The 25,537-nt window shown below is 31.1% G+C and overlaps 1 protein-coding gene across 5 annotated transcripts in view; it reads left to right on the top strand.

Moving 5' to 3' along the window:
• LOC119606538 (UNC93-like protein) overlaps positions 1-20,674 on the top strand; it is a 45,703-nt gene extending 25,029 nt beyond the window's left edge. For 4 of the 5 annotated variants that reach the window (XM_037960080.1, XM_037960081.1, XM_037960077.1 and 1 more), the window contains 6 exons: positions 12,201-12,648; positions 18,705-19,232; positions 19,294-19,459; positions 19,533-19,800; positions 20,133-20,295; positions 20,363-20,674. In XM_037960080.1, coding sequence (XP_037816008.1) covers positions 12,293-12,648; positions 18,705-19,232; positions 19,294-19,459; positions 19,533-19,800; positions 20,133-20,295; positions 20,363-20,441 — 1,560 coding nt within the window. In that variant the 5' untranslated portion in view covers positions 12,201-12,292 and the 3' untranslated portion in view covers positions 20,442-20,674. Of the gene's footprint in view, positions 1-1,389; positions 1,403-6,817; positions 6,823-12,198; positions 12,649-18,704; positions 19,233-19,293; positions 19,460-19,532; positions 19,801-20,132; positions 20,296-20,362 lie in introns of those variants that run through there. The other variant, XM_037960082.1, reaches the window with a different exon arrangement.
• The last annotated feature ends 4,863 nt before the right edge of the window (positions 20,675-25,537 follow it).

Below are 25,537 nucleotides of genomic sequence, written 5' to 3'. Positions count from 1 at the left end.
GAACTAGAACTGAACTAGAACTGAACTAGAACTGAACTAGAACTGAACTAGAACTGAACTAGAACTGAACTAGAACTGAACTAGAACTGAACTAGAACTGAACTAGAACTGAACTAGAACTGAACTAGAACTGAACTAGAACTGAACTAGAACTGAACTAGAACTGAACTAGAACTGAACTAGAACTGAACTAGAACTGAACTAGAACTGAACTAGAACTGAACTAGAACTGAACTAGAACTGAACTAGAACTGAACTAGAACTAGAACTGAACTAGAACTGAACTAGAACTGAACTAGAACTGAACTAGAACTGAACTAGAACTGAACTAGAACTGAACTAGAACTGAACTAGAACTGAACTAGAACTGAACTAGAAAACTGAACTAGAACTGAACTAGAACTGAACTAGAACTGAACTAGAACTGAACTAGAACTGAACTAGAACTGAACTAGAACTGAACTAGAACTGAACTAGAACTGAACTAGAACTGAACTAGAACTGAACTAGAACTGAACTAGAACTGAACTAGAACTGAAACTAGAACTGAACAGAACTGAACTAGAACTGAACTAGAATGAAATGAACGGAACTAGAACTGTAACTAGAAATGAAATCTTTAACTGAAAGAGGACTGAATTGACAATAAGTAGTACTAAACAATAATTTATAAAACCTAAGTTTTATTTATTGGTATTTGATCAATTTATGCAATGTTGATTATTTAAATCTAAAATTGAGATAATTAGTAAACCAACATTTTATATTTACATATGTAGGATACACAACATGTTGTAACCACACCAACTTTGACAAATATTTGTTAAGTTACTCTGTACCATACACGCAGAGTTAGGGTGTCCCAAAATATGTATCTGTATTCAATGTTGTTTTATTTGCTTTATAAAATAAAAAATAGACAATAAATATGTTTTAACAATACAGCTATCCTTTGGGACACTGTAGCAAATATTAAAGTTTTATTTTGAATTTCGTTAAACCATTATGACATATCCGTTCAACCAATAACCTTGAAACAACGACTGCTTTCCATACAAGAATAATTAAAAAAAAATCTCTCATTGCATATTGATTCACTATTCAAATACATTTCTTTGGTTATTAAATTCAGCAACCAAGCAGCAAAATACCGCTCTTCAAAATATCATCATCTCTCTAGTATGTAGCATAAAATTCAAACACTACCAAGTATTTTTAGCAAATATTTGTTCCCACCACTACCACCTCCTTCCACAAGTTATACATACCATCAATAATAATCGCACACATAGTTATGCGGGCTCATTTGTAGGCCCACAATTCAAACATTCGAATGAGAGTTATAATATGAAATTGATGAGGGGTCATAATTTGTTTGTATTTTACCGGAACATATTTTTTTGTTGCTGTAGTGATTTTTAGTCTCCTCTCATTTGAAATCAACTTCTCGTTCCATCTCATTTCATTATGAATGTATTTTCTGCAGAGACTGCTTGCTGTACAGTTATTTTTTGATAAATGAGTTTCACTTTCATTTTTAACATTTCAAATGATGATGATGATTGTCTGTATGTGTGTGAGACAAATAATTTAAACAGCAACAGCAGTAACAACAACATCCACGAATAATCCATAACTGCTGGCATTTTTATGAGTTCGCATCGGAAACCGGAAATATGTGTTCAGGGATGGGTGATTTGAATGGTTTTTGTGCTGAAATGTTAAAGGGCACTTAAATGAAATAAAGGCGTTTATTTGTGTTGAGGCATTAAAACTGTTATTTGGTCAATTATTGCTAAAATAAATATTTTATACAACATTCAATCAGTTGGCTTTTTACCGCACAACAGAGAGAATTGTTTATATATAAGGGTTTTTTGATAATATTTACTTGAATTTTAATTAAAATGGCACGAAATATATACTTAATATAATTTATTTCAGTAAAATATTATATAAGTAGATAGAAGGTATTGCAAATATGTAGATATAAAAGTGTAAGATAAATATTTTATGAGCATTTTCTGATTAATATTATAGTGCAAAAATAACCCTCAAAGGCATGTTAAGCAAATATAGCATTTTGTTTTTTAAATTGTAAACAACATTTTTTTATTAAAGAAAAAATAATTTAAAGGGTCTTCTCAGTTTTAGTTCAGTTTTAAATTAGTTCTAGTTCAGTTCTAGTTCAGTTCTAGTTCAGTTCTAGTTCAGTTCTAGTTCAGTTCTAGTTCAGTTCTAGTTCAGTTCTAGTTCAGTAGTTCTAGTTCAGTTCTAGTTCAGTTCTAGTTCAGTTCTAGTTAGTTCTAGTTCAGTTCTAGTTCAGTTCTAGTTCAGTTCTAGTTCAGTTCTAGTTCAGTTCTAGTTTCAGTTCTAGTTCAGTTCTAGTTCAGTTCTAGTTCAGTTCTAGTTCAGTTCTCAGTTCTAGTTCAGTTCTAGTTCAGTTCTAGTTCAGTTCTAGTTCAGTTCTAGTTCAGTTCTAGTTCAGTTCTAGTTCAGTTCTAGTTCAGTTCTAGTTCAGTTCTAGTTCAGTTCTAGTTCAGTTCTAGTTCAGTTCTAGTTCAGTTCTAGTTCAGTTCTAGTTCAGTTCTAGTTCAGTTCTAGTTCAGTTCTAGTTCAGTTCTAGTTCAGTTCTAGTTCAGTTCTAGTTCAGTTCTAGTTCAGTTCTAGTTCAGTTCTAGTTCAGTTCTAGTTCAGTTCTAGTTCAGTTCTAGTTCAGTTCTAGTTCAGTTCTAGTTCAGTTCTAGTTCAGTTCTAGTTCAGTTCTAGTTCAGTTCTAGTTCAGTTCTAGTTCAGTTCTAGTTCAGTTCTAGTTCAGTTCTAGTTCAGTTCTAGTTCAGTTCTAGTTCAGTTCTAGTTCAGTTCTAGTTCAGTTCTAGTTCAGTTCTAGTTCAGTTCTAGTTCAGTTCTAGTTCAGTTCTAGTTCAGTTCTAGTTCAGTTCTAGTTCAGTTCTAGTTCAGTTCTAGTTCAGTTCTAGTTCAGTTCTAGTTCTAGTTCAGTTCTAGTTCAGTTCTAGTTCAGTTCATTTTTGTAATAAATATGAAATATTTTGTAGTAAAACAAGTATTTTAAATGCCAAAACCAACAATCTGTTGCAAAAGTCAAAGCTGTTGGTTGATAGTAGAAAATAAATTTAAAATATTTATGCAACTAATAATAATGGTTTCCGCATTATTATGCATTGTCATTGCAACACGTAAAAAAGCAAAGAACAATCGACTACGTCTACAACATTCTAATGCATTTTTATGCTAATTTGTTTCTAGCGTTTCCTTTTCTCATTCATTGTCCTTTGCCAAAGCAACTCAGCCATCTTAGTGAGTATTATACAGTGTTAAATTGTGCTTAGCCTCGCAAAGACAATACTACAACTTAAGTTTTTTTTTTTAGATTTTGGATGCTTAAAATATTTTAATGTTAAGCTGAAAAGCTAAGAAGAAATTTGCATTTAAAGCAACAGTAAAGGATATTTTTATGCTCATTCACACAAATACTTGTTTGTGGGTATCCGTTTTAAAGACATAAATTTAAAAACATAAAAATTATACAAGATGTGAGTATTTTTTTTAGGAAAGTATGTACTTAGTTGAAGTGTAATTTTGTCTTAAAACATAAAATCTGAAATTTGTTGTTGTAAATAACATAAAACTTTGTTTTAAAATTTTCTAGCCAAAATGAAGAAAAACTAGAAAGTTGTTTTTCTTATCTTAGCAAATCCCCGGAAAACACATTGTACAAGATTTTGTGTGTTAAAAAATACAAACTAGTAGAGTATGGCGAAGAAATTTAGTCACCCCTAGTGGTGCAGCCTTCATAAAGTTAAATATTTTACAGCTCAAAATAGGAAATTTGTATAAATAAAAATAAATATAAAAGCTAAATGGCCATAAATTTCCAGTCATAAAATAAAATATATAAACATTTTATGCGTATTTTATTTTTAGTTTTTTTTATTCTTTATTTTGCCCTAAATAAAGTCAATGAAAATTATTTGTTTGATACAGTTTGAGAGCAAAACCTTTTAGATTTTTTTAAATGTTTTATGGCAAAAAAACCAAAACGATTCATATTAAATTTATGCTGATAATTAACCAGAACATAATTGAAACTTTTAAATATCATATCAGAGTATGCATGTATGTTTTCATGAATTTTGTAACTTTGTTTATAACAGTTAATCTCAAAAACTGACCCAATTTAATGCTTTATTAAGCCTGTAAAATATTTTTATTTGAAGGATGATTTTATTTATAAGCTTTTTTTATTTATATGACTTTTTAAGAGTGGTGTTGTGGTAAAAAAATGATAAAATTATTTTGGAGAAATGTTAAAATTATTAGCATATTAAAACTTATTAACATAAATTATTTTAAAAAGTACTTTAAACAAAAGTTAAATACCTAAAAGTTGTTTTAATTATTTATTGAAGTAAGTTTCGTTTTATAAAGTTTCCACATTAGTAATCTACTAATATGGGCGTATAACAAATATGTAATTGAATTGTTTTATTTAATACTCATACGTACCGATATTCTAACTCTTCAAAATTTCCTATCAATTGTATTGAAATCAATCTTTTGGAAGTGCACAAAAAATCCATTTAAGAACTAAAACTGGTCAAGAACTGAACTAGAACTGAACTAGAACTGAACTAGAACTGAACTAGAACTGAACTAGAACTGAACTAGAACTGAACTAGAACTGAACTAGAACTGAACTAGAACTGAACTAGAACTGAACTAGAACTGTACTAGAACTGAACTAGAACTGAACTAGAACTGAACTAGAACTGAACTAGAACTGAACTAGAACTGAACTAGAACTGAACTAGAACTGAACTAGAACTGAACTAGAACTGAACTAGAACTGAACTAGAACTGAACTAGAACTGAACTAGAACTGAACTGAACTGAACTAGAACTGAACTGACTAGAACTGAACTAGAACTGAACTAGAACTGAACTAGAACTGAACTAGAACTGAACTAGAACTGAACTAGAACTGAACTAGAACTGAACTAGAACTGAACTAGAACTGAACTAGAACTGAACTAGAACTGAACTAGAACTAGAACTGAACTAGAACTGAACTAGAACTGAAATAGAACTGAACTAGAACTGAACTGAACTAGAACTGAACTAGAACTGAACTAGAACTGAACTAGAACTGAACTAGAACTGAAATAGAACTGAACTAGAACTGAACTAGAACTGAACTAGAACTGAACTAGAACAGAACTAGAAGTGAACTAGAACTGAACTAGAACTGAACTAGAACTGAACTAGAACTGAACTAGAACTGAACTAGAACTGAACTAGAACTGAACTAGAACTAGAACTGAACTATTGTTGCAAATTCTTGCACTTTATAAATTCTGTTTTTTAAACAAAAAGCTTTACTTTTAAAAAGGAAATTGTTTTAGTGCAGGCTATGAAATTATTCTCTGTGTCCATATTTTAACACTTTTACGTCCTTGACTCTTAATTTTTAAAGAAAATGTTAGGATTTTCACATATTTAAATGTTCCCATAACCTTAAACTCTTGCTCGCAAAAAAGATATCATCTTTTAATTTTATGAAAATTTCTATGTACAAAGATGTCAAATATTTATATCCGAAAAAAAAATAATATAGTAGAAAACAAAAATGAGCATAAACTCTTAAATAAAACAGCAGAAGTGAAAAAAGTACAAATATACACGCAAATTGACATTAAAAAGAAATCAACACATTCGAATAAAAACAGAGTCGCATAGGACTATTGCCGGCAGACATGCAACCTAAAGTGTAAATGTACTATATCTATATATGGAAGTCACACACATAAACAAAAAAGGATATGCTTCATACAGTTAATGTATATACCAAACCAACATCAAGGACAAAGTACAAATATACATACCTACATACATATGTATATGTATGTATTGTTTATAATCACATAAAGCACTTGAAAATACCTACAGAATCTCTAGTACAGATACACATGCACAATTAGAAATATTTAGATTTAAAATTGTTGCTCACACTAACACAAATATAGACAGAACATTTGTCCGTTTACATACATGCATATAGACCTGAAATTCTAAGAATGAAAAGAAAGAAAATCATATATAATTGCTAAACACAAACAGACATACAAAAGTCATATGAATGTACTTTAGTACACTCACATCCCCTTAACGTGACAATCATTAGGCAGACAACTACATTACTAAACTACTACTCTATAGTACTTTTACCATACTCAAGTATTGCTTTCATGCAAGACTCAAATACTAAATATGAACAAATTAAAGCCAAATTGCTTCATGTCACAATATAACTCAACAACAATGACAGCAAAAGAAACAACATTTACAAAAACGGAACTAAAAAGGAGCAAAAAAATAATATTGAATTTAGAAGAAGCAAATAAAAGAGCCTAACTCTAGTTACTGAGAATGATCATTGAGGACATAACCAAAAATGAATACAAATGAATAATGGACCGAAAGTTATCACTGGCTAAACACTTTGTTTGAATAATGAAAATACATTTTGCTTGGACGGTTGTTTTCCTAATGATAAATGTCATATTTAGACAGTAAAATATACAAAGCGTGACATTCATCAATAAAATTTTATGTAAATTTTCAAAAGGATTGTAGAAAATCTAGATATGAAAGCAGTACTTCAGTTTTTATGGTAAAAGCGACAACTGTAGACTATAGACGAGACAAGAGAATAGACTATAGACTAGACCATAGACTTGACATAGACTAGACTATAGACTAGACCATAGGCTAGACTATAGACAAGACTATAGACTAGACTAAAGACTAGACTATAGACTAGACTATAGACTAGACTATAGACTAAACTATAGACTAGACTATAGACTAGACTATAGACTAGACTATAGACTAGACTATAGACTAGACTATAGACTAGACTATAGACTAGACTATAGACTAGACTATAGACTAGACTATAGACTAGACTATAGACTAGACTATAGACTAGACTATAGACTAGACTATAGACTAGACTATAGACTAGACTATAGACTAGACTATAGACTAGACTATAGACTAGACTATAGACTAGACTATAGACTAGACTATAGACTAGACTATAGACTAGACTATAGACTAGACTATAGACTAGACTAGACTATAGACTAGACTATAGACTAGACTATAGACTAGACTATAGACTAGACTATAGACTAGACTAGACTATTGACTAGACTATAGACTAGACTATAGACTAGACTATAGACTAGACTATAACTAGACTATAGACTAGACTATAGACTAGACTATAGACTAGATTATAGACTAGACTATAGACTAGACTATAGACTAGACTATAGACTAGATTATAGACTAGACTATAGACTAGACTATAGACTAGACTATAGACTAGACTATAGACTAGACTATAGACTAGCTATAGGACTAGACTATAGACTAGACTATAGACTAGACTATAGACTAGACTATAGACTAGACTTAGAGACTAAGACTATAGACCTATACTATAGACTAGACTATAGACTAGACTATAGACCTAGACTATAGACTAGACTATAGACTAGACTATAGACTAGACTATAGACTAGACTATAGACTAGACTATAGACTAGACTATAGACTAGACTATAGACTAGACTATAGACTAGACTATAGACTAGACTATAGACTAGACTATAGACTAGACTATAAGCTAGACTATAGACTAGACTATAGACTAGACTAACTAGACTAGACTAGACTATAGACTAGACTAGACTATAGACTTAGACTAGACTATAGACTAGACTAGACTATCGACTAGACTATAGACTAGACTATGACTAGGACTAGACTATAGAACTATAGACTAGACTATAGACTAGACTATAGACTAGACTATAGACTAGACTAGACTATAGACTAGACTAGACTATAGACAGACTAGACTATAGACTAGACTAGACTATAGACTAGACTAGACTAGACTATAGACTAGACTATAGACTAGACTATAGACTAGACTAGACTAGACTATGACTACTAGACTAGACTAGACTATAGACTAGACTATAGACTAGACTATAGACTAGACTATAGACTAGACTATAGACTAGACTATAGACTAGACTATAGACTAGACTATAGACTAGACTATAGACTAGACTATAGACTAGATTATAGACTAGACTGTAGACTAGACTATAGACTAGATTATAGACTAGACTGTAGACTAGACTATAGACTAGACTATAGACTAGACTATAGACTAGACTATAGACTAGACTATAGACTAGATTATAGACTAGACTATAGACTAGACTATAGACTAGACTATAGACTAGACTATAGACTAGACTATAGATTAGACTATAGACTAGACTATAGACTAGACTATAGACTAGACTATAGACTAGACTATAGACTAGACTATACACTATACTATACACTAGGCTAGACTATAGACTAGAGTAGTTGTAGTATAGATAAATTTCGTTACAACCATGTTTTGCATTATCTCTTACATTGATTTCTAACGCATAATGATGCCTATGATTTTGAACATTTTGATACATTTAACAACTGTAGCATAAACTAAATTATCATTTGGCTTTATAAACGAAATAGAAATACAGCAAACATCGCACATAATGATAAATCATATTATTTTCTATATTCGGGTTCAAGTACATGTCATATCGACATATCATAAAAATTCATGAGACAATAAATGCAAGGGCATATAAAATGTCAATATTTAGCATTAAGCATTTCATCATAACCCTTGAATAAAAAGGGAAAATATAGTATGTTTACTACACACGATAAAAGCGCATACAACTGATATACAGATCTACTGAAAAGCCAAACTAAATGAAAATAGAAAACACAACTGAATTTCATCACATATGTATGTACACATATTTTGTATTTGTATTTTTGTCGCCTAAGGTGGTACCAAGATTTTTGTAGATTGCGCATCGGACTGGGTTAGTAGATGTACAAAATAAGCAAACAGAAATGGCTAAAAGCCATGCAAATCGTATGACATGCTGTTTCTATGGCTGCTTATATAAAGGTTTGATATTCGTATCTTTTTTTGGAAACAAAACAAGCATTAAAGGCTATAAAACACTTCAAAAACCTACATAGACACATCATAAGTGTAACATATATACAGAAATGCCGGCACACATGCAAAGTAATGAAATTTATTTAACACCTGTACCTTTACTTGTTATGGTTTTTTTCCAGGTCTCATGTGTAGTCACACACTACAGATAATTTGAATACGGTTGTATATTTAAAAGTGTGAACAGTGTTAAAGTTCTGCAGTTATAGTTCAATTCTAGTTTAGTTCTAATTCAGTTCTTGTTCAATTATAGTTCAGTTCTAGTTCAGTTCTTTATTCAAATTTCTAGCAGTATAAACTTACACACATAAATAACCACAACACACTTCCCCACTTACAACAAACCACAACAGAAATTCAATTTAATCTAACATGATTTTTGTGTGACAATTTTATGGCATCTTATGTACATAAATACAAACAAACAAACATACATACACATTTAAATGGAGGTGTTTGCATATCTGTTTAGTATCATCATTTAAATAAAAATGTAATTTGGTTTACCACTCATACTGCTGTGACCTTGACGACTTTGAATGCTCATCATTTCACTTTGAAAGAGTTATTAGTTTTGAACAAAATCTAGAATTTTTGACTTCGTTTTGCAGCAAAAATAAACTCGAGCATATAAATTATGTGATGTGAATTTTAACTAAAAGAGATTATTTGGTAGATACGTTTTGTCTGGCTTAAATGTTTGGTGTCATTGTCTTGTGTTCTCAGTTTGTAAGAATTTAACTTTTAATATATCAATGGTATTTTATGGTTATATACATTAAGTCCAACGCACTTTGTATCCCAACAATTAACAACAATAGGAAATATTGCTGCAGTGAGAATGTAGGTGGAATGAAGAAGGAACAGTGTAAAACATATACGTGATATATTTTATTGACTGTTGGTTTTTTGTTGCTGCCATTTCACATCAAATAAAACACTTGAGATCGTAAATTGTTTTCAGTTTATTGATATGACAGAATCAACACACATACATACATAGCAAGACACTAACTACAATACCAACATTGAAATTGTGAAAAATAAGGGAGCCAAAAACCAACAATAAAACCATTACTATCACAAACACATCATTTAAGAATATTTGCTCTATATACGGAAACCGGATACACAAACATGTACACAAACATACAATCCTCACAAAAAATAAATACAAACTCTCTCTTCACCTGATGTCAAAATATATGGTTAAGATGTACAAATGTATTGGTTTTATGATTGTGTCTAGCAATAGTATTTTGTGAGTAGTTTTTTGTTTGTTGTTTGACAGCATGACCTCAATGTTTATAAATTTATATTTTTTGAGCCGAGCCATGAACGGTGAACAATTGACATATTGCTTATGATGCAGTGATAATGGCTTTAAAACAATTTTACTTTATATAAATGTAGCAAAAATTCTAACTGAACTATTATTGAAATAGTACTGGACTAGAACTGAACTAGAACTGAACTAGAACTGAACTAGAACTGAACTAGAACTGAACTAGAACTGAACTAGAACTGAACTAGAACTGAACTAGAAACTGAACTAGAACTGAACTAGAACTGAACTAGAACTGAACTAGAACTGAACTAGAACTGAACTAGAACTGAACTACTGAACTACTGAACTAGAAACTGAACTAGAAACTGAACTAGAACTGAACTAGAACTGAACTAGAACTGAACTAGAACTGAACTAGAACTGAACTAGAACTGAACTAAACTGAACTAGAACTGAACTAGAACTGAACTAGAACTGAACTAGAACTGACTAGACTACTGAAACTGAACTAGAACTGAACTAGAACTGAACTAGAACTGAACTAGAACTGAACTAGAACTGAAACTTAGCAACGAACTAGAACTGAATAGAACTGAACTAGAGAACTGAACTAGAACTGAACTAGAATGAACTAGAACTGAACTAGACTGAACTAGAACTGCAACTAGGAACTGAACGAGAACTGAACTAGAACTGAACTAGAACTGAACTAGAACTGAACTAGAACTGAACTAGAACTGAACTAGAACGGAACTAGAACTGAACTAGAACTGAACTAGAACTGAACTAGAAACTGAACTAGAACTGAACTAGAACTGCAAACTAGAACTGAACTAGAAACTGAACTAGGAACTGAACTAGAACTGAAACTAGAACTGAACTAGAACTGAACTAGAACTGACTAGAACTGAACTAGAACTGAACTAGAACTGAACTAGAACTGAACTAGAACTGAACTAGACTGAACTAGAACTGACTAGAACTGAACTAGAACTGAACTAGAATGAACTAGAACTGAACTAGAACTGACTAAACTGAACTAGAACTGAACTAGAACTGAACTAGAACTGAACTAGAACTGAACTAGAACTGAACTAGAACTGAACTGAACTAGAACTGAACTAGAACTGAACTAGAACTGAACTAGAACTGAACTAGAACTGAACTAGAACTGAACTAGAACTGAACTAGAACTGAACTAGAACTGAACTAGAACTGAACTAGAACTGAACTAGAACTGAACTAGAACTGAACTAGAACTGAACTAGAACTGAACTAGAACTGAACTAGAACTGAACTAGAACTGAACTAGAACTGAACTAGAACTGAACTAGAACTGAACTAGAACTGAACTAGCACTGAACTAGAACTGAACTATAACTGATCTACAACTTGGGATACACTGGATTTTTATGAATTGCTTGGATTTTTTTGTTCTAAAATTTATTTTGCAAATCCAGACTTTTTCAAAATTAATTCTCACAGAATTGATATTGCTTTTCACGCAGCTGTTATTTATTTTCTTTTTATTTGATGGGATTAAATTCAATATGAAAGAAGTTAATATTAGCTAAAGCATATAAATAAAAACAAGCACTTTAATTGTTGCAATAAAAGCTAAAATTTATTGATATCTATGTGCAGGTGACAATCAATAAAATATTAAACCATAAAAAATAAGATTTATACTTAAAGAAAAACTTGTGTTTTTAAGATAACGAATTCCAAAATGTATACCTTTTTCTAAGAATATGCTTTTGTTTTCCCTTTTATTTTCAGATCAATTACTTTGGCCACAATTTGCTAAAGTTTATTTTTCTATTGATTTATTGCAACAATTGTCTGCTGGTTGCTATTGTTAATCAATAGTGATGGATGCTGCTGCCATTGATCTTACAGACCGTGAGCTTGTCCCATTGAATGGCAATGGACATACAACAAATGGCAATGGACATAATACAACTTTAACAAATGACACAAAATCACCTAGTGTAGAGGAAGCCGGCGTGACGACTGTTAGTCAGTATGAATCAAGAGAACGTTTTATCATTACGAAGAATGTCATCATCATTGGACTGGCATTTATGATACACTTCACTGCCTTCCATGGCACCTCAAATCTACAGAGCTCTGTCAATTCGGATAAAGCATTGGGCACAACAACTTTAGCGGTCATTTATGGTTCATTAATATTATCGAATATTTTTCTGCCCATGACAGTGATAAGGTAAGTGTGTCAAATTGTTGTGTTTGTGTGTGTTTGTTTGGTAGTGTTGTGTCTGTGTTATGAAATTATCTTTATATATTTTTTTCTATTTTGCTATAAATTTGTTTTAAATTGTTTGGTTCAAAAGAATAAAAAAGAACAACAAAATAACAACAATTTGACAAATTTTATTGACCTTAGATTTATGGTTGACCTTGTCTTTATTGATTCATGTAAAGAGAGCAAAAATGTAAGAAAAATACAAATTAATGAGCTTGTCAATTTGTACCTAAAAGTATGCAATAAATTCATGGTATTTTTTTTTTTGTTGTTAAGGCAATAAATATAGTAGTCAATAAGACATCAATGATAGCTTGTCAGACTACAGTCCATAGTTGTGACTGCAGACTATAGATGGTACTATAGACTATAGATTTGACTAAAGTCGATACTATGGACTATAGTCGGGACTATAGACTATAGTCTATAGGACTATAGTCGGGACTACAGACTATAGTCAGGACTATAGACAGTAGTCGGGACTATAGGCTATAGTCGGGACTATAGACTATATTCGGAACTATAAACTACAGTCGGGACTATAGACTATAGTCGGGACTATACACTATAGTCTAAACTATAGACCATAGTCTGGACTACAGACTATAGTCGGGACTATATTTCGTAGTCTGGACTATAGCCCATGTTCGGACTATAGACGGGACTATAAACTATAGTCGGGTCTAACGACTACATATAGTCTGGACTATAGTCTTGACTATAGTTTGGACTATAGACTATAGTGTGAATTATAGATTGAAGTGGAGATTATAGTCAGGTTTATAGACTATAGTCTGAACTATAGACTATATTCTGGACTATAGACTATAGTCTCGACTATAGACTATAGTTTGGAATATTCACCATAGTCTGTATTATAGACTATAGTATGGATTATAGACTTTAGTGTCGATTATAGACTGTGGACTGGACTATGGACATTGGTCTGGATTATTGATTATGGTGTGGACTATAGACTAAAGTCTGTACTATAAACTGTACCACAGACTATCGTCTGGATTATAGACTATAGTCTGTGTTGTAGTCTTTACTCTGATTATAGTCAAAAACAGCAAATGAGATAACAAACTGATTATGCATTTATTAATCAGTCGAGGCTTAAATAAGTAAAATATTGCTTAAAAGCTAATTCAAAGGGAATTTATATTAAACATTAAAAACTATTATCTAAGAACATAATAAAACTATTAATGTACACTTTTTTATTTGCACTTAACAACCTAAAAAAGTAAACTTTTTCGTCTTTGCCAAAGGAGGTAAAGTGTTAATGTTAATAGTTTTTATTTTTTGTCTAAATAAACAAATTATCAAAAAGAATCTTAATACTATGACACCCTCTCAAAGTCTGTCTGCCAAAATAAAATAGAAATTAAAATTGCTTTAACCTTGAACTCTTAGCAGAACTTTTTAAAACAACTTGTAAGCCTACAGCTAAAATCTGGTTTAAATATTTACAAAAAAACACATATTCCCCCATCTAAGTGAAAAAAAAATTAATTTTTAATAATAAAATCCTTTAAAGGGACTCTCTTTAAAACCCTAACGAAGTACAATTGTTGTTTTTCTGTTTTCATTTTAAACCTTAATAGCTGAAGTGGTGCCTGTGTGAAAATAAAATTTGCTTCAAAGAATAGTTGTTGTAGTTTTTGTAGAGGTTTAATATTTGTCTTTTTGTGTGCTGTTTGGTTGCTATATTTGTTTTAAGCCTCTAAATGTCTGTAAAAATCCTATTAAAGGATTTTTGTTTGATATTTCAACTTAATAGCAAAAAAACTGTTTTTGTTATTTATGTCTCTCAGCTTTGTTGTGCTGCTACTGCGAGTCTTTTAAACATACAAATTTTTGTAAATGTTTAATCAAAGAGTCAAAAAACAAGGAGTTTTCTAAAGAGGTTTATTATTTAAAACAAAGCAAAGCTATATATTAATATAAATAAGAAATTTATGTGCATATTTTTAGGGGCCAGATAGCAACTTTTGCAAAGAGGGGAAGTTATTTAATGCTTGAAATTGATATATAGGAAGAATTTAATATATACTTCTTTTTGTAGGGTTGATTAAGGGGGTGGTGTTGAAACGTATAGTATACTTTTAGGAATTGCAAAATATTTTCTATATTGCATACTTATAGGAGTATATATGTATATGCTTTTATGTTTAAGTGTTGCTTTAAGTTATGTTTCTGTTTGGTATTAAGTTTTTAATTCTATTTAAGTTATTTCAAGTAAAATAAGATTTTATTATTTTTAGTTTTAATAACACATTTTATTCATTCTAAAACGTTAAGGGTAATTTAAAGTTGATTTAGTATTTAGTATCATATTATTCTAAAAACTTCGTAAATCCTTTACATTTTTTATATATTTTATCAAAGCAGATATATGTATGTTGTTTTTGGGTGTTTTTATAAAGTGTTGCATACTTGCAGGAGAAGTTATAGAATATATTATTTATATTTTTAAAATAAAAACAATCTTGTTTAAGAGAGGAAAAGCTATTTTGATCCAAAAGAATTTATTCAGTTCTAGTTCAGTTTTGTTCAGTTCTAGTGCAGTTCTAGTTCAGTTCTAGTTCAGTTCTAGTTCAGTTCTAGTTCAGTTCTAGTTCAGTTCTAGTTCCAGTTCTAGTTCAGTTCTAGTTCAGTTCTAGTTCAGTTCTAGTTCAGTTCTAGTTCAGTTCTAGTTCAGTTCTAGTTCAGTTCTAGTTCAGTTATTTCAGTTCTAGTTCAGTTTCTAGTTCAGTCTAGTCGTTCTAGTTCAGTTCTAGTTCAGTTTCTAGTTCAGTTCTAGTCAGTTCTAGTTCAGTTCTAGTTCAGTTCTAGTTCAGTCTAGTTCAGTTCTAGTTCAGTTCTTAGTCTAGTTCAGTTCTAGTTCAGTTCTAGTTCAGTTCTAGTTCAGTTCTAGTTCAGTTCTAGTTCAGTTCTAGTTCAGTTCTAGTTCAGTTCTAGTTCAGTTCTAGTTCAGTTCTAGTTCAGTTCTAGTTCAGTTCTAGTTCAGTTCTAGTTCAGTTCTAGTTCAGTTCTAGTTCAGTTCTAGTTCAGTTCTAGTTCAGTTCTAGTTCAGTTCTAGTTCAGTTCTAGTTCAGTTCTAGTTCAGTTCTAGTTCAGTTCTAGTTCAGTTCTAGTTCAGTTCTAGTTCAGTTCTAGTTCAGTTCTAGTTCAGTTCTAGTTCAGTTCTAGTTCAGTTCTAGTTCTAGTTCAGTCAGTCATTATTTATTTAAATTTTCTATTATTTTTTTGTTTAAGATTTTTTCTTTTTTAAAACCACATCCGAGTGTAATAATAATCCAATTTTATAGCCTATTTATAGGATTTTAACACATTTTCATATCTCATTTTAATCACTTTCATTTAGTAATAAAATCTCTTAATTTTCCACCCACAACGTATCAATATTAATTTTTTATAGCTCAATTATATTCTTGGATATAAAATGTGTTAATTAATTTAGTTAATATAAATTTTATAGCAAAATGATTTTAGGCGCAGAAAAATATTCCAAAATACAAAAGGAAAAACTTTAAAAATATAAGACTAAAAATATTTGCCATTTTGTGGTTTAAAGAGTTGTGTATAAAGTCTTGTTGCTAATGAAATAAAATTTTATACTGTAACAGCTGGTTTTTAAAGTCTAACATTAGGTGTTGGTTGCGTTTCTGTCATAATAAAATAATCGTAAACACTTTATTCAATTAATTACTATGGCTACACATTATATGGTATATTTTTTTGCCTTTTTGGTTTCAATGCAAGCCCAAAGGAATTTCATTTTGTTTTTGAGGAGTTGAAGACATGAGCAAAACAATAGATTTCAATTAATTAAATGCATACTTTTAGGCTCGTAAGGGAATGTTTATTGTATTGTCTATGTTAAGGCCTTAAGGAATTTATTTTTATGCTGTCTTTATAAAAGCAAAAGTTATTATAAAGATATTATACATTCCTAAAGTTACTGATTTTTATTGAGTTTTTACTTAAGGGAAAGGATTATATTAATAGTTTATTTTGTAATTCCTGGAGTAGAAATATTAAAAATAAAGCGCATTGGTATATTATAAATTTAAAATATTTTTAAAGCCAATACAAACTAATTTAACTGCGCTCAATATATTAGATATTGTAATAAAAAACATAAAACTTTTGTTGATGTGATTTAATGGCCATTTTAATTTATTATTAAGCTAATGATTTATTGATTTATCAATAAATTATAAGCTACCACTAAAAAAACAATAAAAGTTTAATAGTTTAATGGTGTTATCGTAAAAACTATTTAGTTATCAAATGATGCCAATTAAACATGAAATATGAATGGGCATAAATAGCTAGATAATCAAAGGAGTAATTGGCTGATATTTTAATGGCTAATAGATTTTTTTGAATATAGACTAGACTAGTCCAGTTCAGTTCTTGTTTAGTTCTAGTTCAGTTCTGGTTCAGTTCTAGTTCAGTTCCAGTTCAGTTCTAGTTCAGTTCTAGTTCAGTTCTAGTTCAGTTCTAGTTCAGTTCTAGTTCAGTTCTAGTTCAGTTCTAGTTCAGTTCTAGTTCAGTTCTAGTTCAGTTCTAGTTCAGTTCTAGTTCAGTTCTAGTTCAGTTTCTAGTTCAGTTCTAGTTCAGTTCTAGTTCAGTTCTAGTTCAGTTTTAGTTCAGTTCTAGTTCAGTTCTAGTTCAGTTCTAGTTCAGTTCTAGTTCAGTTCTAGTTCAGTTCTAGTTCAGTTCTAGTTCAGTTCTAGTTCAGTTCTAGTTCAGTTCTGTTCAGTTCTAGTTCAGTTCTTAGTTCAGTTCGTAGTTCAGTTCTAGTTCAGTTCTAGTTCAGTTCTAGTTCAGTTCTAGTTCAGTTCTAGTCAGTTCTAGTTCAGTTCTAGTTCAGTTCTAGTTCCGTTCTAGTTCAGTTCTAGTTCAGTCTTCTAGTTCAGTTCTAGTTCCAGTTTCTAGTTAGTCAGTTCTAGTTCAGTTCTAGTTTCAGTTTCTAGTTCAGTTCTAGTTCAGTTCTAGTTCAGGTCTGTTCAGTTCTAGTTTCCGTTAGTTCAGTTCTAGGTTCAGTTCTAGTTCAGTTCTAGTTCAGTTCTAGTTCAGTTCTAGTTCATGTTTCTAGTTCAGTTCTAGTTCAGTTCTAGTTCTGTTCTAGTTTTCCGTTCTAGTTCCGTTCTAGTCAGTTCTAGTTCAGTTCTAGGTCGTTCTAGTTCAGTTCTGTTCAGTTCATAGTTCCGTTCTAGTTTCAGTTCTAGTTCAGTTCTAGTTCATTCTAGATTCCAGTGCTAGTTCAGTTCTCTGTTCAGTTCTAGTTCAGTTCTAGTTCAGTTCTAGTTCAGTTCTAGTTCAGTTCTAGTTCAGTTCTAGTTCAAGTTCTAGTTCCAGTTCTAGTTCAGTTCTAGTCAGTTCTAGTTCAGTTCTAGTTCAGTTTCTAGTTCAGTTCGTTAGTTCAGTTCTAGTTCAGTTCTAAGTTCTAGTTCAGTTCTAGTTCAGGTTTCTAGTTCAGTTCTAGTTCAGTTCTAGTTCAGTTCTAGTTCAGTTCTAGTTCAGTTCTAGTTCAGTTCTAGTTCAGTTCTAGTTCAGTTCTAGTTCAGTTCTAGTTCAGTTCTAGTTCAGTTCTAGTTCAGTTCTAGTTCAGTTCTAGTTCAGTTCTAGTTCAGTTCTAGTTCAGTTCTAGTTCAGTTCTAGTTCAGTTCTAGTTCAGTTCTAGTTCAGTTCTAGTTCAGTTCTAGTTCAGTTCTAGTTCAGTTCTAGTTCAGTTCTAGTTCAGTTCTAGTTCAGTTCTAGTTCAGTTCTAGTTCAGTTCTAGTTCAGTTCTAGTTCAGTTCTAGTTCAGTTCTAGTTCAGTTCTAGTTCAGTTCTAGTTCAGTTCTAGTTCAGTTCTAGTTCAGTTCTAGTTCAGTTCTAGTTCAGTTCTAGTTCAGTTCTAGTTCAGTTCTAGTTAAGTTCTAGTTCAGTTTTAGTTAATTTTTGAACTAAAAAATAGTCATATGTAAAAGCAACTATCAACTTTTATCTTCTTTCAGGTGGTTTGGCGTCAAAATCACCATGGCTCTGGCCTTCTTTGCCTATATGCCCTATATAGTGGCTCAATTTTATCCCCGCTTCAAAACCCTCATACCTGCCGGTCTAATGGTAGGTTTTGGTGGTGGTCCTCTATGGTGTGCCAAATGTACTTACCTTTCCACCGTCGCTGAAGCTTTGACACAAGTTCGAGGACAAAAATCACAAAAAGATGTCAATACAGTGAAATTCTTTGGTCTATTCTTTATTTTTTACCAAATGGCCCAAGTATGGGGTAATTTGATCTCATCCTCTGTACTATCTCTAGCTTCAGATGATGAAAGCGCTGGAATTTCCAACAATTCTTCTAAAGCTGCTGATTTAGTTAGTGAGTTGTGTGGGGCACGCTTCTGTCCCAATGTAAAGGCTGAGGTTAATCCTAATCTAATACCCCCAGAACCTAGTAAGATTCAGCTATTGAATTCCATCTTTTTGGTGTGTATGGCTGTAGCGGTGATATTGATTGTTTTTGGTGTGGACTCTTTGACAAGGTGGGTTTGGTTTAGTTGAGGTTTTGAGTACAAATTGTGTAATTTTTGAGCTTTTTTGCAGATACGGCATGAAAAAAGGAAATACTGGTGGTGATACGGAAATGTCAGGTTTAAAACTTATAACCGCCACTTTGAAGATGTTAAAGAAAAAGCGTCAGCTTTTAATGCTGCCTATTACAATGTTTATTGGTTTGGAGGAAGCCTTCTTGGCAGTGGATTTTACTAAGGTGAGTTTTAATCGATTGAGTATTTTCGTACAATTTATGGTCCTTCGGTTTTTAATTAATGTTATTTTTCTAGTCCTTCGTTGCCTGTGGTTGGGGTATTTCCAACATTGGCTTCGCTATGATTTGTTTTGGTGTTGCCAATGCTATTGCTGCCGGTTTTGCGGGTGGTGTTGCTGAGAAATTGGGTCGTGTTAAGTTGGCTGTGCTGTGTGCTTTAATTAACTTAGCTCTCTTTGGCTACATGTTTTTCTACGAAGCTAAACAGGGTGATTTTATCAAATATTGTGCTTTTGCTGCCATCTGGGGTATTTGTGATGGTGTTTGGTTGGTGGTAATCAACGGTAAGTTGAGTCGACAAGAAAAGCTTTAGAAAAGCTGTTTTTAACTTAACACAAGCTTTTTAAAAGCTTTTCCTAACTGCAAAATATACTGTTGTACTTACAAATAATAGAATATAATAACATAAAGCTTTCTCCAACAGTACAATTTTATTGTTAACTGTTAATTTGCAATGAAAGCTTTTTAAGTAAGCTGTTAATAACAAAACTCTTTCGCAAAGAGCTTATTAGTGTTATTTTTTACATAATGCTAAAGCTTTTAAATTTTAAAAAACCGTTAATCTGTCCTCTTTTGAATTTTTAAATAATCTATATTATTAATTATCTATTTTTAGCTTTCTATGGAATTTTATTCCCCAAAAATCTAATAGCCGGCTATAGCAATTTTAGATTGTGGGAATCTACTGGCTCAGTTATAGGTTACATTATCAGTTCTCAACTCTGCACCTCCACCAAATTGCTGATTTTAATGACTGTTTTATTAGTGGGTTGCACAGGGTGAATATTTTGAATCTTATTTTAAAATTGAGATTTTAATTAATTATTGAATTTTGTCTTTTTACAGTTATGGTATCATTGAATATCGTGTTTGGAAAAAACAAAAGTATACCGTTGTAATGACTATGGAAAAAAGTGAATTGTAGTATTGAAATTACTTGAAAAAGAATCTTAAAAATTTATTTTATAAAATAGAAAATGTATTGATTTTTATTAAGTTTATAGTGTTACAAATGAAAATGAGATTTTTAAATTTTTTTTTTGTATAAAATTGTTGTTTTTCATTTAAAAGGAATTTTTATTTTTCCTTAGTCAAATAGATTGTAGATTTATTGTCCACAAATGGTAAATGAAAACACTGGTTTTATTAACTATATTAAAACTAATAATGTTATAATAGAAATCCGTTAATTCTGATTAAAATCGGTCAATAGTTTCGGAGATATAACGTTTTAAATATAGATTTCTGTTTTACAAAAATTTCAAAGCTTTGGCAACTCTGGTAAATTGTTTTTTAATACCTTAAGTGGATTTAATTACTAACTTTCAAATGGCTTTAATTTTGTGCAAAAACCTTAAGTACTTCCGAAGTATAACATGTTTAAGTAAAGTCAGTACATTGCAATCAGTTTCACAAGCTTGGCAACTCTGGTAGAATAATTTTTTCTTAAAACAAGTAAAACAAATTATTACCTATTGAATGAGTTCAATCTCTAACTGATCGCTTGAATATTTACGAAGTTATAACAATTCTAAAATGTACCTTCATTAGTCGTATTTTCTTCTATCAATTGTGTTTCTATTATGATGATAATATAATTATCTAACAAAATAAACAATCTGGCAACTCTGGCAGAAAATGTTTTCGTATCTCCCATATAAAGTCTACCATCCTATGCAAACCTGATCCAAATCGGACCAGTAGTTTAGGAGTTATAACGGTTTAAATATAGATATCTGTTTTACAAAATTTCAAAACTTTGGCAACTCTGGTAAATAAATTTTTAATACCACAAGTAGCTTAAATTACTACCTTTCAAATGACTTAAGTTTTGTGCAAAAACCTTAAGTACTTCTTAAGTTTAACATGTTTAAAAAAGTTAATACACTGTAATCAATTTCACAAGCCTGGCAACTCTGGCAGAATAATTTTTTCCAAAAACAAGTAGAAAAAATTATATCCTATTGATTGAGTCTAATCTGCAACTGATCGCTTAAGTATTTCCGAAGTTATATCAATTTTAAAAATACCTTCATTAGTCGCATTTTCCAAAACACGGCAACTCTGTCACGACATCGGTTCAGCGCCATCTATTGGTTGGGTACATGGTTTTTCTGCAAAACCAAAATATGTGGTCGGCAGACACATTTTTTCAAAATGATATATCTCAAAAACTACTGAACCGATTTCGATGAAAACTATACTAAGTTGTAGGGGGTAAATAGAAGATTTTAAAAACTTATTTTGCCAGAGTTGCCAGGCTTCTAAAATATGTGTAAAACAGCTATATGTTTTGAAAACTTTATAACTCTAAAACTCTTAAACCGATTTCGATGAAGTTTGCATTGGGTGTTGGGATGCATAAGATAGATGTGAAAAATTTATTTGCCAGAGTTGCCAGACCTTCGGAATTTGTGTAAAACCCATATATATTTTAATAACGTTATAACTCCAAAACTTTTGACACTATTTCAATCAGGTTTCTTTTGGATGTTAGGGTATATAATTAAGATACGAACAAATTATTTTCCAGGGTTGCCAGACCTTCGCAATTTGTGTAAAACCTATAAATGTTTTAGAATGTTACGACTGTAAAACTATTGAACATATTTTGAACGCATCTATAATAGAATAAAGAAAATATATAAGTTATAAAATACTTATTTTGCCAGAGTTGCCAGACCTTCGAAATTTTAGTAAAACAGATAAGTTAGAAAATATAATGTCTTAAAGTTATTTAACTGTTTACGTTGCCTTGGTTGTTAGGATACATTATAAAAATGGAAACATTTTATTTGCTAGAGTTACCAGACCTTCGTTATTTGTGTAAAACAGATATATACTTTCAAAACGTTATAACTTTAGAACTATTGAACCCATTTTTTATTGGACGATTTTTGTTAGTTTTTCGTTCCTTCTTAATATACGCTTACATCGAATTTAATTTTGTTAGAAATGGGTTCAATAGTTTAAGAATTATAACATCATAAAAACATATATATATATATATATACATATGTATATATCTCTTTTACATGCGTTATGATGATTTGGCAACTCCTGAAAATACATTATTCGCATCCAATGCAAACCTTAGCGAAATTAGTTCATTATTACATTTGTATCAGTTTTGTACACATTTCGCAGACCTGGCAACACTGAAAAATTAATTTTTCGTTTCTTCTTTTTATACCTTAACATCCAATGTAAACCTGAGCGAAATCAGTTCAATAGTTTTGGAGTTGTAACATTATACAGTTTATATCTATTTTTCACGCTTTTCAAAGACCTGGCAACTCTGGAAAATAAAGTTTTCGTTTCTCCTTTATTTACCCTAGTATACAGTGCAAACCTGATTGTAATCGGTTCATTGGTTTTGGAGTTATAACATTTTGAAAATATCCGGCCTATTTTACACACACTTAGACAACCTGGCAACTCTGGTAAAATAAGTTTTTATGAACTCCTATTTATCCCCTTCAATCTGATATGGGTTTTATTAAAATCGGTTCAGTAGTTTTTGAGTTATTGCAATTTGAAAAACTGTGTCTGCCGACCACATTGTTCGCGTTTGCAGAAATGCCATGTACCCCATCAATAGATGGCGCTGACACGATGTAGTGACAGGGTTGTTGTGTTTTGGAAAATTCGACTAACAAAGGGATTTTTAAAACTGTTATAACTTCCAGAATACTTAACCGATTTACATGAAAATGGAGTCAACCGCTAGGCTGTGATTAAGGCTACATGTGTTATAAAAATTTATTTTACCAGAGTTGCCAGACTTGTGAAATGTGTTGCATATTATTAGCTTTCTGTTAATATGTAAAACTTTGAAAGTAATTAACCTTTTAACATAAAATTATAATCAAACAAAAGCTATAGATTTAAGCTATTTGTTGTATTAAAAATTATTTTGCCAGGGTTACCAGGACTCCGAAATTTATGTAAAATAGAAGTTTATTTTAAAAATGTTATAACTCTATAACCACTGAACCGATTTGAATCACATTTGCACTAAATGATAGGGTATGTACAAAAGATAAGAAAAAATTATTTCAACAGAGTTGCCACCCTTTGATATTTGTGTAAAACCGATATGTTTTTAAAAGGTAATAACTCCAAAACTCTTGAACCGATTTGGATAGGATTGCACTGTTTGGTAGTATTTAAAAGTAAGATACGAAAAATTTCTTTTGCCGGAGTTGCCAATTGCTATTTAATGATTAATCTAGTGACTGAAAATTTCTTTGTATATAGTTTTTTTCATGGGATGGTTTTATAATTATATAACAAAATAAACAATCTGGCAACTCTGATAGACATATTTTTCGTATTTCCCATATAAAGCCTATTATCCAATGCAAACCTTATCCAAATCGGGTCATTTGTTATGAGTTATAATGGGTTACATATAGATTTGTACTTTACAAAAATTTCAAAGTTTTGGCAACTCTGGTAAATTGATTTTTCATAACACAAGTAGCTTAAAGCACTGTATTTCCAATGACGCTAATTTTGTACAAAAAGCTCAAGTAGTTACGAAGGATAACATGTTTAAAAACGTTAATACATTGAAGTCAATTTTACAAGACTGGCAACTCTGGTAGAATAATTTTTTCTTAGAACAGGTGGAATAAATCATAGCTTATTGACTGAGTCTTATCTCCAAATGATCCCTTGAGTATTCCGAAATTAAAACAATTTAAACAAATATCTTCATTAGTCGTACTTTCTTTGCACTATAGTTTTGCTATTATGATGATTATATAATTATCTAGCAAAATAAACAATCTGGCAACTCTGGCAAACAATTTTTTCGTCTCTCCCATATAAAGTCTACCATCCTATGCAAACCTGATCCAAATCGGACCAATAGTTTAGGAGTTATAACGGTTTAAATATAGATTTCTGTTTTACAAAATTTCAAAGCATTGGCAACTCTGGTAAATTAATTTTTAATACTACAAGTAGCTTATATTACTACCTTTCAAATGACTTAAACTTTGAGCAAAAACCTTAAGTACTTCTCAAGTTTAACATGTTTAAAAAAGTTAATATATTGCAATCAATTTCACAGGCCTGGCAACTCTGGCAGAATAATTTTTTCCAAAAACAAGTAGAAAAAATTATAACCTATTGATTGAGTCTAATCTGCAACTGATCGCTTAAGTATTTCCGAAGTTATATCAATTTTAAAAATACCTTCATTAGTCGCATTTTCCAAAACACGGCAACCCTGTCACGACATCGGTTCAGCGCCATCTATTGGTTGGGTACATGGTTTTTCTGCAAACCCAAAAAAGTGGTCGGCAGACACCTTTTTTCAAAATGATATATCTCAAAAACTACTGAACCGATTTCGATGAAAACTATACTAAGTTGTAGAGGGTAAATAGAAGATTTTAAAAACTTATTTTGCCAGAGTTGCCAGGCTTCTGAAATATGTGTAAAACAGTTATATATTTTGAAAACTTTATAACTCTAAAACTCTTAAACCGATTTCGATGAAGTTTGCATTGGGTGTTGGGGTGTATAAGATAGATGTGAAAAATTTATTTGCCAGAGTTGCCAGACCTTCGGAATTTGTGTAAAACCTACATATATTTAAAAACGTTATAACTCCAAATCTATTGAACCTATTCTAACCAGGTTTCTTCTGGATATTAGAGTATATAATAAAGATACGAAACAATTATTTTCCATTTTATCGTTGCCAGACCTTCGGAAGTTGTGTAAAACCTATAAATATTTTTAAAACTTTATGACTGTAAAGCTATGGAACATATTTCGAATGCATCTATACTAGATTAAATGAAATATATAAGTTATAAAAAACTTATTTTGCCAGAGTTGCCAGACCTTCGAAATTTTACTAAAACAGATAAGTTAAAAAATATTACGTCTTCAAAGTTATTAAACTGTTAACGTTGCCTGGGATGTTAGGATACATTATAAAATTACTTGCTAGAGTTACCAGATCTTCGTTATTTTTCTAAAACAGATATATACTTTCAAAAC

The sequence above is a fragment of the Lucilia sericata genome, unplaced genomic scaffold (assembly GCF_015586225.1).
Source record: "Lucilia sericata isolate MDLA Ls3-8-SP2 unplaced genomic scaffold, ASM1558622v1 Contig000597F_arrow, whole genome shotgun sequence".
Lineage (NCBI taxonomy): Eukaryota > Metazoa > Arthropoda > Insecta > Diptera > Calliphoridae > Lucilia > Lucilia sericata.
Note: the sequence above shows the minus strand (reverse complement) of the source record. Positions and strands in the feature narration are given on the sequence as shown.